This window comes from Plectropomus leopardus, chromosome 11 (assembly GCF_008729295.1).
Source record: "Plectropomus leopardus isolate mb chromosome 11, YSFRI_Pleo_2.0, whole genome shotgun sequence".
In the NCBI taxonomy this organism is placed as follows: domain Eukaryota; kingdom Metazoa; phylum Chordata; class Actinopteri; order Perciformes; family Serranidae; genus Plectropomus; species Plectropomus leopardus.
The window spans coordinates 29604146-29623885 of NC_056473.1; the positions used below are offsets into that span (position 1 = coordinate 29604146).

Here is a 19740-nt window from a genome sequence, read left to right on the forward strand (position 1 = left end):
GGGCGTTTAGCACATTCAAGTTTCATGCAGACCGGAGTTCAACCAGTTCAAATTCAACATTTTTTTCTTTTTTAAATCTTAATCATCACAATCTTACCATGTTATTGAGTTGCCAACAAACTTAAAGGAATAGTTAAGATTTTTTGAAGTGAGGTTGTATGTAGTCAGTGCATCGCATTCAGTAGAGGTCAGTACACACGACTCCAGTTTGGAGAAGCAGGCAGGAGTACAGACACAGAAGCCAAGCAATGTACTGCTGTGGATGGGGGGCAGCAAAAAAACTTTTGCATTTGGAAACAGTCACTCTGAGTGCTGGAGCACACTATGGCATTAACTGGATTGTTCATATTTAGGAGCACTGTTGCGATGGACAGTTACATTATCCAGAATCCCACACTCTCAAAGCACTGACCGGAGTGAATGTGTGATGAACTTAACCATTCATTAATACAGATAGAAACAGAACACTTTAATTACTTGCACTCTCATTTTAATGTAAGAGCATCCAACACGTTCTCATCCCAAGTCGTCACATATTTCGGCTTTGCGGTGGACTTCCGCGTCTACATATTACATTCCAGGTATCCTTCTGTTTGTGCTACTGACATCCCAGGATGGCGTTACAATGCCAACAAATGCATTTGGTAGTTATGTTTAGACAACAAAAGCACATGGCAACCAATGTGGGGACGTCAACAAATGCACATGCTGGCACAGGTGCAAAGGTTTTGGCAAAAGAGGCCCACGTTAAGGTGTAGTTAAGAAATCACTGGACACCTACGTGAAGGTCCGAGGTTTTTTGGACCCATCCTTTCCCTCCTGCCCGCCCTATGGGAACATAACTTCATACAACAACTTCATACTTTTTATATTATGTCATTACCGACAGAGTTTCAACCTGTCGCCATCCAACAGCGTATAATGCTGCCATGGCAGGTGCCGTCCAGTGGCATTTTATAACAGCGCAAAGGGTTCTCTACAGCCACATTCTCATCCGACAACACACAGCTGAGTATCATGAGGATATGAAAGGTGGCTTTTGGCAACACTGCAAACACAGCGGTATTTGACGACTTTGAAATAAGAACAGGCTGCAGAATCAGACTGGATTTACAAACAGACCCTTGCTCTTCACAATATTAAGAATATTTTCACCGCTTTAACTTGCCCTCAGACTGCCCTTTTCACAAGGGAAGCCATTGATGGCTTCAGTTTCTCTTCAAAGCCGCCAAACTCCAAAAACAGTCATTTTAGTTTGTGGTATTGTTTTTTTTGTTGAGTCTGTACTAACTGTTTTAAATGCCAAAGTCACACAATAACACAAACTAAATAAATGGTCAAGTATTTAAGACCTGCAGCTCCTGTGTTTACTAATTTAAAATCACTGTTTTTCTCAGTGGAGTCTGGCTTTGTAGGGAGCCATCTAACAGCTGCAGTTTTCCATTGGAAAACATCAGACAATAAGGTAAAGCAGTAAAAATATTCTAAATATAGCATACACAGACTTCTTTAGGTGGCTAAAATATGCATTGTTGCTGGCACCATCGACAGCAGTATGATGATGATGCTTAACGTCTGTGCTGGACTCCAGCCTGCTGACTGACATCTACTGTATATAATACACTATGGATAAGTGTCTCATAAAACCCCACTTCAAAAGATCAGAACGATCCCTTAAACCTAGCACTTTGTGTACAATAACCACAATCTATGGCACAAATCTAGCAGTGCCTGCTCCTCCCTCATTGACATCAAGAAACTTTAACCATCAACACCAAAGTCATCTTTCTGTAAAGCCACTTTTCCACTATGGCCTCAGTAACTGACTAGATTGCTTAGAAAGGAGAAAAAATGCAGCTGTTACACACACAACTGTGACTTCAAGGGCACATGACACATCAGACACACAAATGGAAAGACACACACACACACACACACACAGAGCAGTGAGTGAGTGATGGAGTGATGGAGGGAGGTGAGCAGCTGCAGTGATACATGGTGAGTCGGAGGAGAGGAGGCCAAGCAGCTATAAATCCCGCTCTCTCCCAGTCAACCCTTAAGAAGCAAAGGCTGATTAAATTTTCATTCTGTCTCTCGCTTTCTTTCCCGCTCTCCCCCTTCTTCCTTTTTCTGATGCTACAGTGGAAATAAATCCCTGCCGCCTGCCTGTTGGCCTGTTTAGAGGCTGAAACGACCTGCTGTGGATGCGAGGAAGTCTTCCGCATCTAAAAGCCAAAAAAAAAAAAAAAAAAAAAAGCCTACAAGTTTCATCTGAATAAATTGATTTCTCTCACAGTCATCACAAGCTGGATTGCGCTCTCTGTGTGCTGGATTTCCTAAAGCAGCTGATTTCGAATTGAACAGTGGAACGACTTCAGAGCAGGATTGGGTGAAAGATGCAAACAGACCTTTAAGAGAGGATGGTGGAGTGAGCCCCAGTGCAGAAATATAGAGGCTTTTTAAGGCGTACGCCACAGTCGGTCTGATTGTTTTAAAAGCCTTGAAAAAACACCAGGGAGTTCAGACAAAAGCAACATACCTCATTTTGATTTCATTTTATTTGAGTGACAGAAGAAAAATAAATCTTCTCATAAAAGGAAAGAGTTTTGGACAAATCACACAAGGAGCCTTTCAGAAAATCTGATTCTTATCGACAAAAGACTTAAAGCCTCTGGAAACGTGGCTTGAAATAGTAAGATACCCATTTTATATCAAAGCTGAGAGTCTCATTAAGTATTTACAAAGATCTGAGTGAAAATAAATGTTCCCAACTATTAGAAAACTGAGTTCACAACAGCTCATTTTGAGGATGATGCATTTCTGCAGACTGTGTTGGCGTGGCAGATCACATTTTGATTGACAGCTCCTTGGATCCCACCTTTGTCAACTGTCTCTCGTCGCCACGACGACAGCCATGGAGCAGAGCAGAATCAGTGTGGTACAGCCCTATCTGTTACAGCCCAGAGTGACAGGTAACATTACATCTACAGTATAAAAGGAAGCTGAGGGATTTCACTTTGGCACGTTAAATTAGTGTTGTGAGAGTGGCGTGGCTTCTTTAAAGACAGGGCAGTGTGTGTATGTGTGAGCGTACGGTGTGAGTAGTCCAGCAAGCAAGCGAGCGGCTGATACGAGAGTCAATGAATGCATCAGAGTGTACGGAGCAGAGCAGGAAAAACAGGTCTTCGCCTTGCGGTAAAAGTGGTCAGTTTTAGCAGTAAACGTGCAACAGTTTTCGGTTCATTAATGCTGCTGCTTCTCCAGACTAAGTGGAGCTCCGTGTTTTGCTTTCCGGCTGCTGGTTAAAGTGGAGGTTGTTAACTCCGACATTACTTCAGCCCTGGAGGTCAACAAATCTCCCCTGTGCTCGCTGACCACAGTCAGGTAGCTGACACAAGAAATGTTAATATTAGCATCAACAGACACTTGACTTTTGACTGGCTTTATCCATATTACGTAATACTGATTGGGGATAACCATGCCCGAATCAACCCAGCCTCAGGAAACTGTGAAAAAACTAAAATGACAATATTTCACATTTGGATTGAGGCTAATGTTTGATAATTTTTTTAATGCTTTTTATTATGCATGTAAGACCCTAAATCACATATCAAGAAGGTTTTGGGTGATTTGGGTTCCAAGAGGCTTTAAATTTCAGTCAAAAAGTATAAAACAAAAGAGCCTTGTCTCGTTCTTTGTCTTATTTTTTAAATTATTATTTTTGGCCTTTATTAGATAGGACATCTATAACATGAAAGGGTTAAAGAGAGATTACATGCAGCAAAGGGCCGAGGGTGGAATCAAACCTGCGGCCGCTGCAGAGAGGACATAGCCTTTGTACATGGGGCGCCTGATCTGCCAGGTGAGCTACTGGGCGCCCCATAGTCACGTTTTTGTTAAATTCTCTTCACAACCTAAGTAAAGACAGGAAGTTAGCTTCTTTCATTCTCTTCTTCTGTTTTTTTTTTTCTCACGCTGTCAGTCGTGACATTTCCTGCCTCGTCACTTCATATTTAGCCGATCAGGAAATGAAACTTGTTCCGCACTTGTCTGACTCCTGCTGTCTTTCATTCGGGCTCTGCGCGTCAACCCCGACTCCTCTAGAGGGAAATTTCCAATTCCAGGGTTGACACTTCATCACGGGGGACAGTGTGTACTCTCCATCAGTGGGAAGATCCATCATTTGTCTCCTGCACAGGGGGGCTCACCACCTCCTGGTGAAAATCATTTCATGATGGGGTCGAGCCAAAACCTGTTTCTGTCAATTCAATCACGTAACTAGACAGAACTCCTAAAAGCACAAACCTCTATCAACACTAAACAATTCTCTCAACGCGCTGTTACGAAATTGATTTCCTGACCTTGAAGAGTTACTAATAGGGTCCAATTTCCATTAGTTCCATTTCAGCGATGAAATAATGACTGACATTTCCAATTTAGATCATCAGCGAAATTTACTCAATTCTTCCTTCTGTCCGTCAAGTCTGTGCGTGTTTTTCGAGGTGCTGCTGACAGACTGGATCAAACAAACAGGGATGAAAAAACAAAAGCAGGAAGAAAAAAAGTATAACTGTTAGTGACACCGCATTCAGCCCATCAAAGGCTATTCTGAAGGATCTTTTATAAATTAGTTGTTTCGGCTGGTAAAAAATAAATGAATAGAACCAAAAAATAATGGAATATATGGTCAGGGTTCATACACCAAGACCAAAAACTCCTGCTCTCTGAAACAACCATCAATACTACTTATCGGTTCATTTTCGTGACTATATAATAGTTTTTTTAAATATATATTATTTTAAAGAATAATGAATTCAGAACAGGGTTAGAAATAAATATTTAAATATAACTAAAGGACTGTTCATTATTAATGAGAAGGTAGGGGTGGTGCAAAAAGGGGGAGGCATGTTATTTTTTATGCACCGGGGAGGGACTTGTGATTTTTATTTTGGCTTTAGTAGGACATACAATGTTAAATGGATGTACTTTGCAGAATTTTGGCTTTATTTACTTTAAAAAAAAAAATATTTTCAATTTATTTTTTCTGTAAAAATGTTAATTTTTTTTACATGAAATAATTTAGGCTTTTTTTTTTTTTTTAAATGTTGGTGATTTTTTTTTTCTTAAAAAATAAATGGTTATTTTACAGAAACAAGGACTTTGGATCAGGCCTGTCAGACCAACAGATGATGAGAAAAACTCAAGAGAAAGGAACACTTTCACATGTTCAGAGCATCACTCGTATGTTAGAGTGAACTCCTTCATGCTTAAATTGAACAGCAATCAACAGTGATGAGATTTAAAATAGGTGTTTCCAAAAACGTAACATTAGCCTGTACAATGTACTGCCTTGTGACGAAGGGAGACTCCTGGAGACAGCTCAGCTATCACCGGCAAGCATTCATGGTCGTTTCAGCCTCTAGTGTGGAAGATAGTTTGTAAAATGAAGTATGTGTGGACAGAATTATTTTTTTTTAAGCAGAAGGGGAAATTATCAGTTTTTAAAAATATCTGTAAATGTGCACACAGAGCTTGAGTCCGACTGCAGGTCACCTGTTCCAGCTGACAGTTTTAATCACTCTTGTACTGATAATGCAAACAAAATACACGCAAAACTAATTATCTGTGGAATAAAACACACTGTGTAGCTTCACATTAAGTTTGAAACCGGAGGGCGATCAGACATATCATCAGATCTGTTTAGGCATTACCTCTGTGTACCTTCTCTTCGGCCACATAAGCTACCAAAAAGGACTTAATATCTCAAAAACTCTGCATTTAAGACCGTCAGTGCAATAAGATGTCACTAGAGGTAAGTGAGAAATGATATTTCTTGCGTGTGTAATTGGGGTGAATGGACCCCTTTCAGAAATATCATTTTTCCTCTTTTCCCTTATTACACGCACTGCAGAGGTTGACTGGTCACCACATGGAGTAATTAAAATGCAGCACATTTCTTGTATTACACAACATCTGGAGTAAAGCATGCTCACACACAGATGTCTCCAGTCTACTGCAAGAAGCTAAATACCTGCACACTTCTGCATGTAGAATCCATGCTGTGAAATCCCCTACAGACACATAATGACACACGCACTTTACAAACCGCATTGCATGACACCCGACGGATTGTGTTCCGCCTGCACACATGAATGAGCTCTGACTATAAGAAGCGTTCTCATGTTAAAACGCTTTTGTACATCAAAGTGCTTCTCACATGAGACTGCCGGGAAATGTTTAACCTTCCTAAAACACACCAGCCAGGAAACATGCAACCTCTCACAGCCCCCACAGATTAGAAAAATACAAAGCGTGGCTAATTGGGATTATAAAAAAATCAATTTATCCAAGAGAGCTTCTGCCTACCCATATGATTTGTAACAGGGCCCTGCCATGCATAATGTACAAGCTGGGGAAATTTACAATCTGCATACGAAACCTCGCTCCCCCTCTCTGACTTCCAGTCTCTCTCGATATGCCTCACTCAAACGTGCGCACACACACACACACCCTCCAGAAATAGATTGATAACTCCAGAGTGCAGCTGAAAGGAGCTTCTTGTGTTTCATGCTATTATGTGTGTGATTGGGGGAGAAAGGCTGAGGTGCGTAACAGCTCTTATAATGTCAGGGATGTTTAGCCCGGATAGCTCGGTCACGGTCACAGAACAACGTGAGCCAGAGCTGTAACTGAGTCAATCATATCACTGGAGTTCATCTTCTTTGTGTAAAAAAACTGCTTCTTTGTGTTTCTGCCTGGCAACAGTGAAAAGAATAACAGCGCTGCCCGTAGAGACTTTAAACCTGCCAGCAGGCATCACTGCACAGTCTACCTGCAGTGAAGAAGAGTCTCTGAGGGGGCAGATGCGTCATAAACGACAAATATTGCACAAACGATGGACAGCGCTGTGAGAAAAAAAAATCTAATTCCTATTATGAAATGTCTCTTTCTTGCAGCACAGCACCCTGTCATTAACAGGGAATATTTAATCAAGTTTTTCCTTCCAATGTCACAATATTCTCACGGTTGTAGTAGCCAAACTTCTATCCAATTTCTTTTTTTTTCTTTTCCTTGTGGGTGTGAAAAGCTCCGGCGGTGCATAATCAGGGAGGCTCAGAGAGAAGTACAGAGAGTGCAGCCGAGCGGAGCGATGCAAAACGAGCCACTGCTGCTTTAATGCTGCGAACATGTGAGGGGATGATGCAGTGCTCCCCCCCCCAGCCCCCGTCCGGCTCCTGGGACCACATGCAGGATCTTTGGCCTTGGATCAATTCCAGCCTTTCAGATGTGCTGCTACACCTCTGATCATCTGAGCTCTTCAGATAAAGGAAAAATATGGGGCAGCAGTGACGCAAAGAGGGACAGCTGAGGTCTGAGCATGAGCAGCTGGCATAAATTAAAGCTGCAACGTGAAACTTTTATCCTTGAGGCAGCAACAGTATTGATAGCACTGTTCTCCTCCCTCTTTATTCAGGTTGCTGCTCCAACTCCTGTCACTCATCTTGATGAAATGTCTGACGGCATCTAGCTTGAGGCTGAGGCAAGTAGCAACTGTGAAGCCTCCGAACGTGCTGCAGCCAAAAGCAATACTGAAACATTTAGCTTCACTCCACTGCTTTCTGTCTGCTCTGCATCCACGAGCTCCAACAACACATCCCACTGTTCTGAAAAATCCATGCAAATATGGAAATATACATTAAGTGAATGACTAATAATGCATACTACACTGGAAAAGTCTTGCTTCTCACTGATTGCAATGTGTCTATTACGCCTCGTTCAGACTACACAATATTTTTGTCTGTTACAATGGTCACTGTGTCAGATGAGCCAAAAGCGCAGTGTGATGTCTGTGGTGAAATCAAAGACACTTAAATACAAAGCAATGTAGAAGTATTAATCAAAAGAATATTTCCTAAGGAGAAGGGACGGCCTTTAGACGCAATATTAACATCAGACAGTGACATAATTACTTAATTACTTAATTACTGCCCTGTTTATTTTTTCTCCTTTACTGTTTTTTTATCCCGTATTTTAGGTAGATGGTCCTTGGAATTTTTTTGTTTAAATTTCTTTTATTTATTTTTTTTAAACTAACTAAACTGTTAACTCGAGCCAGTGACACTCACTTTCAGCCTGTCTTTAAAGAATAAGGCCAACATTAGTCAATATTAGTGTGTTAGTCCACCTCAACACTGTCTGACATTCTTAACTTTTCCTAAACACTCACCTACAAGCTCATTTTTACTGTTAATATTTGAACATGTGTTACAGATATTTATTTATTTTGTTTTAGTACTATTTAATTTCCTTTTATTTGTGTTTTTATTGCTTTTGTTGTTTTTTTTTCATTTTTATTTGTATTATTTGATATTGACATTTTGCGTCCTGCATCATGCATTATTTGTCCTCTTGTTTTTTTACATAGTTTTGTCTCGCTTGTGTTAGTCTGTTTGGCTTTCTGTTGTTGTATTGCCTTCTTTGTATCTCATTTCTGCTTTTCCACTTTGTAGACTGTTTTTAAAGGTTCTATATAAATAAAGTTATGATTATTATTTAGATACACAGTGTTCTTGTGAGTATTTATGGCAGCAGAGTATGTTGAATTGATTAAATAAAATGTCACCGTGTGCAACTGTGTGGTTCAGTATTGTGTTTTTTTTGGACAATAGTGGAGCTCAATGGCACACAGGAAGAAGAAATATCAGGCTTTGATGCACACGCCGTACTGCATTTGGATGCAAGATCAGTTCATTTTTGGTTTTGGTTTCTTTTTTTTAATAGAAGTAGTCAATAGTAAAAAACAAACCATCAGCAGCCTTAATTTTTACATTATAAAAAATTGCATCTTTACATTGTACAGCCTTGAATTTAAAAAGGATGATGACTTTTAGGTGTTTTATGTTAGTCATGTGACCACCTTGTTGCATATGAAATGAGATTATTGTTTCATTATTATTTTTATTATATATATATTATTATTGTTGTTATTGTTGTTACATTATTTATTGTGAATGTTTTCTGTATCAGGAACTGAAAAACTTTACTTTGACCGAACTTGTGGCTCAGAACTGCACTTTATTTTCCAATGTTTGGTGACATAACCTTCTTAATACCTCTAAAGAGACACAATTTGACACAAAACAAATTCAGCAGAAGTGAACCGTGGCTTCGGGAACCTTTTGGATTGAATCTCGGAAATGTTATTAACTTCGGCGCAGAGGAGGACACAGCGGAGCATGCTGCCATTCATTCAATTTGTCTGGTTTTCTAAACCGATGAACAGAGCAATCGTGTGTGAGTGAGAATCCTTATGAAGCCAAGTATCTGACACCAAATAAAGCAGGTTGTGGCACAGCGAGCGCACTCATCTGTCAACCATCATCAAAGTTTCCATCACGTCTGACAGTCGCCATGCATTAAACACGAGCTCAGCGCTTAAGTGCACCATGAACCTCGTGGAATTCACCACAATTACGAGTAAAATGCTAAAAAAAAATTGACGTGTGCAGGAGAATACACCGTAAAGGCATTCTCCTTTCACATTTAATAAATCTCTGCAGAGATAATATTTATGAATTTTATCCTTTTTATAATCCAATGCAACCCCCAGATTTGGTATGAGTCACTGTGACACAATTTTGCATCCAAATCAGCTTTAACGGTGTAAAAGCTCTGCATATCCAGGTCTCATCAAGTTCACTGTGTGTGACTGTATGGATACGGAGCAGCAGCGTGCATAAAACACCATCTCGCTTCCAGTGTTTACTTTGAGCTGAGATTGTATGAACCCTGCAATCACGTGTGCGTCTGAATCTCTCTTCATTCTTTCGTTCTCTCTGCTACAGGCAGGTAACACAGCAGCTGTAATGCTGCTTTTCATCTGATGGATTGAGAGAAACTTTTTCTGGGTACAGACACTGAACTTTTAATCAGATTTCGAGAGCTCTCAGACGCCACAGGAGACAGAGAGGAGCCAGGCCGTAGGGCACCTAATCAGCACAAACGATTGCTTCAATTGGCGACAGAAAATAAATGATAATCAGCAAAGGATTCATCAGCGACTCCGAGGAAACGCAAACTTAGTTTGTTAAGTTAATGTTTCTTTTATATATTTAATTATATTTACTTATTCTTTGATTAGAGAACTTAAAGCAGAATTTTGCAAAAGAGATGATGGAAAGATGCGGACAGGTTGTGACAAAAAATCCACGTTTGGAGCCCAAAAAGCTGCTGGAAAAACATTGACAGGTCGCTTCAAAACAACTATGTTTGGAGACCAAAAAGCGTCTGGAAAGACACAGAGAGGTCGCTACAAAACATCCACATTTGAAGCCTAACACGCTAATGGAAAGACACCAGCAGGTCGCTAAAACAACAACGTTTGAAGCCTAAAGAGCAGATGGAAAGACATGTGCAGGTTGCTATACGAAACATCCACGTTTGGAGCCTAAAACAGAAATGCTGAGAAGTGGCTCTCTTCGTATTCCCTTCTGTTCCAAATTTACTGGAAGAAAGATGTGGGGGAAAAAAAGACAGTCTATCATGTTGCCACTTGCTCTTGTTAATTTTGAACAAATTAGTAACTGGCTGCAATCCAATCTTTTTACCTTCCTTGATCCCCAGAGTCCACTGGACGCCTCGGGTACATCTAAATTACGGCAAGAAATGCTATCATACTGCAAAACTGTTTGTAAAAGATGTCGAGCACGGGAAGAGGTGAAAAAAGGGTCACATTCATAATGATGTTTTATTCTAAGAAAACAACAGCAGTATGTGGTGAGTGACTCAGTGATGACCAGAGATTCGATGTTTAGCAGCTGGCAGGGTTTGAGTTCGCCACAAATCTACCAGTGTTTCAGAGAGTGTTTCATCTCTTCTGGTGTGTCATCTGACACTGATTATTAGGCAACAGACTCTAACCCGAGACTTACTCAGATGTTATTTCAATCCCTGACTGACAAACACAGACGCATAGTGAGAAAAGTACTAGCTGCAGATCTGTTCCCATGGTAACATGGACCATTAGATCTCAGCACTGTTTCCTGGCGTGAACAATGTGGAGCTCGCTTGTAGCTGTGACTGGTAACTTTTATAAAAAGAAGTTTTTGTCATATTTGATTACACCGTCACTATATGCTGACAGTAGTACAGGAGACAGAAAATCATGTTTTTCTGCCTCCTCATAGTGCCTCTTATGGTATTTGCAAGAATCCACCACAACTGGGACAAAAAAAAGAACCGAGAGGTCTTTAATGCAGCTGTTAATCATTTCTTTCAAACTGTGACTAAACTATCACATTAGGCAGCACTGATTAGGTATGAATCCAAGACTCTGTTGCTGCATTGCTTATCAGAAACCAATTTTATCGATTTTTTAGCTGTAAAATGAGTTATCATGGCGGCTGGGTCACATACTCTCACTGCTCATTTTTCACTGAACACGTCTTTACAGCCTCGCAGCGGTGGTGACACAACCGTAATGAAGTTTTTTTTACAGCCTGACATTAGCTTTTAGCAGCAGTTAGGCCTCAAAAATCCTGAAAGTTGTGTTATTTGTTAAGATTATCTTGCTGAACCAATAGCCAATGGAAAAATCCCATAAGCTTTTTGACAAGGAAACCAGAGCGACCATAACTTCCTGGTCAGCCTACAGAAAAACGCCATCCCTGCCGGACGCTGCTTTCAATTCAAAATGCTATTTGTTGCTGCAGATTTTAGAACTGGCAGTTAATGCTGTCCCATGAATACTCGGACCAATCAGACAAATCCCTATAAGCCCCACCACTAACGTTTCTGTAGTTTCAGAAAGTAAAGAACTACTCCCAAATCAGGGACTTTTTGGGGGGGTAAAATTATATTCCTGTAGTTTAACTTAGTGCCTGGTCACTGTCTAAACTAGGGGTCAACAGATTATTGACCTGGCTGATTATCACGGCAGATATTTGGCATTTTCTGTATCAGCATTTTATTTTTATGATTTACGATAAAATGAATGACAAAGTGTGTGTATTGCACTTAACCAACACCAGGGAAGGCAGTCTGCAAAATATGCAAAGAAACCTTTTTGTAAAACCTCAGGGAGATAATTTTATTTATTCATTTTTCATTTAAATTTTCACTGAACTCTATTTAAAAGGTTGCAGGAAACTTACTGCATGTGATGTTGAAAGGTTCAGTTTTGATTAAACATTTGCTAAAAGGCATTTAAGCAAAGTTTTGTGTTGGAATTCTAAATTTGGTCGACCCCTAACACAAACGCAATGAGTTCCTCAAAATATTCCTGAAAGCTCCTGCAGTTCGAGGGCTTGTTGACTGAGCATGACGGCGTCTGAAAACCTATAAAGAAAACACCTACACACACACACAAATACACACAGACTGTATATGCTGGCACACAGTAATGCTCACACAAACGCATACAAAACTCACACACACCGGCTAGGCATCAGCCTCCAAAACATCCTTTTTTGTTAAAAATGGAGATGGGGGAAAAAAATACGATAGAAATGTTTTCTCTCTAAAAGACCTGAAACAGCTGAATGCTTGAGTAACCAGGTAAGAGAGAGAAAATCAAATCTCCCCGAGCCATGCTATGGAAAAGCTCGCTCTTAAGTGGCACAGCAGCATGGTATAAAAGAGGATATGTTGTGTGTGAGCAGGCGATTTGCTCTGATTTAACTGGGGAGGCTGGGCAGATAAACTGTGTTTTTCCAAATACTTTGGCAATCTCCTCCTCATTCTGCATCTCTGTTTTCATTCTCAAATCTGCGCTTAACTAGGAAGTATGAATTCAATATATTACTGCTTATCATAGGGGCACAGTCTTTTTTTATCACCCTCAAATTACGCCCTGAGCACCGATGGCGTATAAGGTGCCGGAATTTCATTATTTTCCAATTTGAGAGTTAATAAGAAAGGTTGCTGCGGTGGTATACTGAGGGAGTCTTCTTCTGATGTTCTGACTCTCGGTGTACAAGTTCGCCAGTCAATCACTGAAATAATTATCCACAATATGAAACAGCAGCAAGCCAACGGAGCAGAAAGAAAACCAAAGATACTCAACTTTCTTTGCCCAGGGGCCACTTTTGCAAAATGACAGGAGGTCAGGGGCCAGTTGCAGTAGTCCCAAAAAGGTTACGTGTATGCAGGGGCATTTCTAGGATTTGAGGACATTCAGGGATTAGCCCTGACCTCTTTCGGGCGGTCCAGAGGATCCTCCCCTGGCGCTTTTTTGACCAGTTTAGATCCCTCTGTCCATTCCAATGGACATCATTTTTCTAGGAAGTCTAGATCTGTGATTTGTGTTATCTGGCATCACTTAAATGCACAGCCGTATTTTAAGGGATGTCTTTAACCCAATCAAAGTATCCCAGGTCATCTAAAGTGGACTGCAATAGAGCCACGCCCCCTTTATTAACAAGCATGGCTAACCGTGAGGAAAGGAGGAAGCACAAGACACGTTTCAGTCTATTACTCATGTTGTTAAAGTACATAATTTATGTTTAAAACGTTTTTAAAGTAAGTGAGATGTTACATTACTTAAAATTTCAAAAGAATCGTATGAAAGTTTTATAGCTTTTGCTCAGGATTTTTTCAAAAATATCCATCTATTGTAATGGATGGTGGATCTGAGTGTCACCAGAAAATTAATAAATAGAGGAAATATAGTTTAAATAGGGAAATGCTATTCGGATTTTCAGATTTTAATGCATCCTATGGATTTTTTTCACAGAATATTCATCTCTGTAGGTTTTCCACACACTATTGTATGGAAATACTTCAAAATTTGAGGGTATTTTCAGTCACAATGAAGAAAAACAATAAAAATGTATATGCACTGTGTGTGTGTGTGTATATATATATGTGTGTGTTTGTTCATATTTAATCATTTTTAATAACTGTTAATGTATAATAATTGTTAATATTTCATATTTTTGTTATTAATTAATACATATGTATCATCCTCTTTTAATGGTCTAGTTTTGGTATTATTTTATATGATCTTAATATCTTTTTATCAGTTCTGACTCACATGTCTTTGTATCCTTTATTGGTATATTCTTCATCTTAATTTTTATATTTTTAATAGATTTGTTTGGCTTTTATGCTCACACTTTATGCAGCACATTGTGCTCCCGCCTGGAATGAAATGTGCTACATAAAGAAAGTTTTGCTTGGTTACTTTTTTACACAGTGTGTTGAGGATTGATACATCGTGTTGTGGCATCAGATTAAGTTTGCCTAAGAAGTTTTAACTTGTTGTCCACCATAAAAGCAAATTATTTCAGTGGATAAAAGAGCAATCTCCATCATGTATTCAGTGCTACTTTGAGATCTAAAATATCTCCAAATAAATAGATTTCACGCTACTTTTGACAGTGAGGAGAAAAATTTCATGGAGATTTGAGAATCACTCATCACATCATTGCCACTTAAAAATAAAGGTGAACACACACTCTTTTCTTTTTTCTTTTTTGGTTTGGATGGTGGTTTACTTTTATTGCGACAGGCATATACACACAGACTTGTTAGCCAATATTTTTTTTACTTAATTTCATTTCATTGAGTCATTATAATTCAAGAAAGCTAATAGAAATTTTTAAAATGCAGCACTGCGTCTCACACGGATGTGGAAAAGTTGTGGAAATGTACCGAGTAAAACTGATCCATTATTCCTGGAAAGAGACAAGACATTTGACATTTAAAGTTTTCAAATGTCATCTTGGGTGCAGCCAGCACCAACACTGAAATTCAATTCACATCCAGTGTGAATGACCAATTTCTCCAAAAAAACATCCGCTAACTATCTCCATGGCTAGTTGCCAATAAGATCAAGTAAAAAAATCTTATTTGGGTGAACCGACCCTTTAATAGCCAGCAGCTTTTCTGAGCAGAATCTCTAGGATTGGATGCATTTACATCACAATTTTGTGGACATCGGCTTTTTGTAAAAGACGTTTTCTCACGTTTATACGGATGTCAGCTGTATGTCTGCACTCTCCTAAATATTAACTTGTTTTTAAGATCTTGTCAGGAATATAAATCAATCCAAACTGGACTACGTGCAGTCGTGGCCTCCTCGAAAGTTTACTCAAATGCAAATGACAAACAGTGACGCCTCCAGGTCGGCCGTGGTTGAGATTCATGCAGCAAGAAAGCAAAGTTTAAGCACCTTCTAGTGCTTTACCATTAACCCTTTCACACCTGGATCCTCATCTGTTGTCTTGTGCAACGTCCAGATGCCTTTCACAAACATTTACACCTCTGACACCTGAGAAAATTGTTTTGATTTCTTCAGAAAACACAGAAAAAAAACATAATTAGACACTTGACAAGATATGTCAAAAAGGTGACAAAAAACATGACCAGGAAACTGGCAAGCAGGATTATTTATTATTATTATGTATTTATTCTATTTATCAAAAAACGAGGGGAAATATTTTTATAATTCTTATCATTATATATTGAAATGTATTTTTCAGATGTATATCAATATATCTATATCTAGGCCTATATCTATATCCATGTGTATCTAGATAGATAGATAAATAGACTCTTATTTGTTGTTTTTGTTCTTTATGTTTTACTTTTTTTATTTTGCTTTTTTTCAGGTCATTTTCTTGTTACTTTCTACTAATTTCTTGCTTATTTTGGGGGTTATTTTCTTCTTATGTTGCACATTGCCTTCTTCCGTTGTTTTTGAAAGAAATCATGCCAATTTGCTCAGGTTTCAAATGGTTAATTAAATGCATCTAAAACACATCAAGGAATCAAATAATTCACAATCACACAAAATATAGCAAAACCTTGTCAAAACAGGCTTTTGGCTGGCGTTGTTAAATCAAAAATATAGCAAAACCAGTCTGTTTACTGAAGTACAAGAATGTCTTGTCCTTCGTAGTGCTGTCGTCAAAGAAATAAATATGTAAACGTCTTTGTTGCTATTTTTATGTTTTCCTCGGCTGGCAGTGAAGACACGGAGATCATCAATTATTAATCCGTGCCGACTATGAAACGTCCCCTATGGATCATGTTCGAGGTTGACGACCTCGGGGCTCATTTCTCCATGAATGAATAAAAAGTTTCCCTCCTTAATGCAAAGAAACAGCCGTGGTGAGCGCGCTGTGGCCGCGCGGCGCAGCGCTGCGGTTCACCGTGCGCTCCGGCTGCGTGTTTTGGGGACGTGACATCGGTTTAAAGGCCTGTGTGCCACTACGGGGATTATTTAAATACACCATAGTACGTATAAAAAAAACGCTGTCAGGACAACAAACCCTGCAGGGATCACCAAAAAACAACCACAGACGCATGAAAATGACGGGCATATCTTATGCAACACAGCTGTTGTTTTTAGATCGCTGATTAAAAACAGGATGAAATCTTCCACGCTGATCTTCTTAACTGGCTATTAAAGAGCTGAATTCATAATGTAATAAATTGGATGGAGACTATAAGTCAGAGCATTCAGCGCCACTCAGGCTGCCGTTTATGTGGTGTTTAGGGTTTATTTGATTTTAAGGAATAAAGGACTCTTACAGGTTGGATAATAACAGCATCAGTGTCTTACCGTCAGCGGCCAAGGAGCTCTGCAGCATCAGCATCAGCACCGCGCCGACGCTCACCAACCACCGGGCCAGCATCCCATCCAGCGCCCGCGTCCTCCTCCCGTTCCTCGGCGAACACACGGTCACCATCCCCGCATCCAGGATCCATGCCGCCGGAGAGGAAGAGCCGCGGTCTCCTTTATTCTTCACCCCTCCAACCCCGGGGCCACTGCTGCCGCTGCTGGAGAGGAGCGCATGTTTTGGAGCCATTGGTCAACCAATTAATCCTGAATGGAAAACATCTAACGGCGCTGCTTTGGTGAAAGGCATCCGATCAACGCGCCCCCGGTGCGGACAAGCGGGGCTCCGCTCTCCATGAGCCTGCTGGAGGCTGCGGGGATCGATACGGACACAAAGACGGGGCTTATTGTTGCTTCGGCGCGTCTCGCTGTCTCTGTTTCTGTGTGTGAAGTCTGATGTCCCTACTGCGACCGCAAAGCGCTCTCCATCTCTGCTGGCAGCTGCATCAATACGCGCACACAGAAGCGGAAACAGCTGATGCTGCCTTCAAAATAAAAGCGTTCAATTTGTCAGGAAGTAGCCTACATTTGGCATGGTGTGGTTAACCCTCGGCAAAATGGCTTGATCGCTTACAAAAACATAAATGAATAAACACAAAAATAAATTACACATCAATTAAAAAGTACAAGAAAATTACCCGAAAATGATAATAGTAGTAGATGAAAGTTTTTTTTAATAATTTTCTAAATCTAAGAAATTGTTGCAGTTTGAGGAATATTTCTTACAAAGTCGCTCACTGGCATTTTCCCAAACTTCTTAAAAGAAAAAGGAAATAAAACTCTAGTTTAAAATTATACTTATTATGTAAAATAACTCTAAATATATCATTACAATATATGGTTCTCTGGAAATTTTTTCCTAGCTTTTTAAAAATAATTCTTACAGTTCGCAGAACATTTCTTAAGAAATTGCTCATTAGCTTTTGTCCAATGTTTCTGAAAGAAATCACATCAATTTCCCTTTGAACATATAATTACGATATATTAATCTCGATATAACCCAGATTAAAAGGGGCACTGCATTGATTTTGCACAGACAAGTTAGTTTCTGGGCCGAAATGAGCTCTGCTAGTCATCCTGTTACCATTTCAGTCCCTGTGGCTCTGTGCAGAGGCAGATGTAAGGAGATTGTGATTATTGTGATAAAGTTATTAGTATTGTCTGGGTTTAGAAACTGCAAAATTCTTAAAACAATGTTGTGACAAACTGGGGCGCAGAGTTTGAAAGACGTCGGAGTTTTCCAATAACCCCCCCTGGAGCACTGTCCGGCTTTTTGAGGACAATTTGACACAGCGGCCAAACCTTAAATTACCTGCATTTTACTGCCCATGAAAAAAAGGTAAATTAAAAAATAAATCACACGAACTTACCTCTGTCACTGATGCACACACTAAAAGTACGCTGTTTGCAGGTGACGGTCTCTTTGTGTGTCGGCCAGCCAACAAACATTCATAATGCATCCATGCAACAAAAACACACAACTTTAGGAGCCGGCGGTGGCGCGCTTTGGACTTTTCACCGGAACTTCCGCGGTGATGACGTCACAGCTCACCTGACCCCACTACCTGTCTGCATCGATTTCCGTGACATGGATCCTAAAACAGCACTGAAATTACCCACAGAATTCTTAAATTATCCTATATTAACCAAAACCAGTGATGTTCAACTTACGGCCCGTGGGGCCAAATCTGGCGACCAGCTGGGTCCCAGATGGCCCTTTTAGAATATATCAGTTGCCAGAGTGCATGAAACAGCATCAAAATACAGCTTGTTCATTAAAAAAAACGCTAATGAATGAATTATTTTAAGATACAGAAAAATGTCCATAGAGCAATTATATATTTATTTGTTTGTTTATTTGTTTGTTTGTTTGTTTTTACTTACTTACTTATTATTGTAAATAAATATACAGTTTAAAACATTAATGTTACCATTTGATGAACTGTACCAGATTATAGCTTAGAGCTAATTTGCATCTGCAGACTCATAATAATATAATAATATAAAAACAGACAAAAGCTTATGAAAAAATAATAATAATTACAGAATTAGGACATTTTTTCACAGTTTTTCTGGTAATTGTTTGTTTTTGTGGGGTTGTGTTTTTTTTTTTGTTTGTTTGTTTTTTGTTTTTAAGTGTCCTAGTAATTTTCTGTTTTGTTTTGTTTTGTTTTGTTTTATTTTATTTGCTTTGGCTCATTTCTTGCTAATTTCTGTGTGCCATTCATTGCTCATTGCCTTCTTGTTTTGGAAAGAAATCAAGCCAATTTAACTTGGTTTCAAAGGGTTAATTAGCCTACGCTGTGAAAAATTAATAGTACACTCTTCACGTCTTCCTTGTTTTTCCTGGCTAAACTGCTTCACTTCCGGTCTTGTTCGGGCTGAATATTTCCAACTTGACGCAGCTCAGCACGTAGAAACAGCCTGCGTGTTTGGTTTAATTATGGTGAAAACGATACGAGCTGACTGGTCATGACGGTCCAACTAATTAGCTCCCCCACCTCTTAAAAATAAATAAAAAAATAAATAAAAAAGAGGTGAGAGACACGATAACTCACTTGTGTCTCTCTGTCCTCTTTAATGGACATGAAGAAGCTCTCTGTATCATTAAAGGAATCAAAAATCCGGGTGTCTCGCAGTGACGCTGCTCTGATGCTGGAGATGTTTTGGCTGATCTGAGTTGAGCAGGAGGCGGCGGCCCCTGCTGGGAGCTGAGGGCAGAGCCGCGCTGCCTGCACACAGTCACACAAGTAGGCAGCCACACCGGGGAAATACACTCATCATTAGACCTGCTCCCATTGAGTCCAATTTACTGTAGGAGAAATAACAGTGAAATCATTATTATGGCTCAGACACTCCCTGGGGCTCTAAATGCGTAAACACTGTGTTATGTCATCAACATGCATTAGCCTAAACCTGCACAGAGGGAGGCTTATGAAAAGTTATTTGACTGGCTTGTTGCATAAATTTTAGATTACAAAATTAACTTTGCTGACACCAAAAGCTATGGAAGAATATTATGGCCAGACGAGCCTATAAGGGGGGGAAATCAGTCAAGAAATGAGTCAAATTGTTGAGAGAAGTCTTTTGTATTAGTGCCAAGCATAAGACAGAAT

The 19740-nt window shown here is 39.7% G+C and overlaps 2 protein-coding genes across 2 annotated transcripts in view; both read right to left on the bottom strand.

Annotated features, from left to right (window-relative positions):
* The window catches only part of kiaa1549la (KIAA1549-like a), a 116488-nt gene extending 99435 nt beyond the window's left edge, over positions 1-17053 (bottom strand). The window contains exon 1 of the mRNA XM_042495435.1: positions 16568-17053. Within this exon, the coding sequence (XP_042351369.1) occupies positions 16568-16814 (247 nt within the window). The 5' untranslated portion in view covers positions 16815-17053. The remainder of the gene's footprint in view (positions 1-16567) is intronic.
* Positions 17027-19740, bottom strand: part of LOC121950195 (homeodomain-interacting protein kinase 3-like) — a 39686-nt gene continuing 36972 nt past the window's right edge. Inside the window, exons 19-20 of the mRNA XM_042496120.1 lie at positions 19183-19356; positions 17027-17065 (exon numbers count right to left, since the gene is read on the bottom strand). Coding sequence (XP_042352054.1) covers positions 17027-17065; positions 19183-19356 — 213 coding nt within the window. The remainder of the gene's footprint in view (positions 17066-19182; positions 19357-19740) is intronic.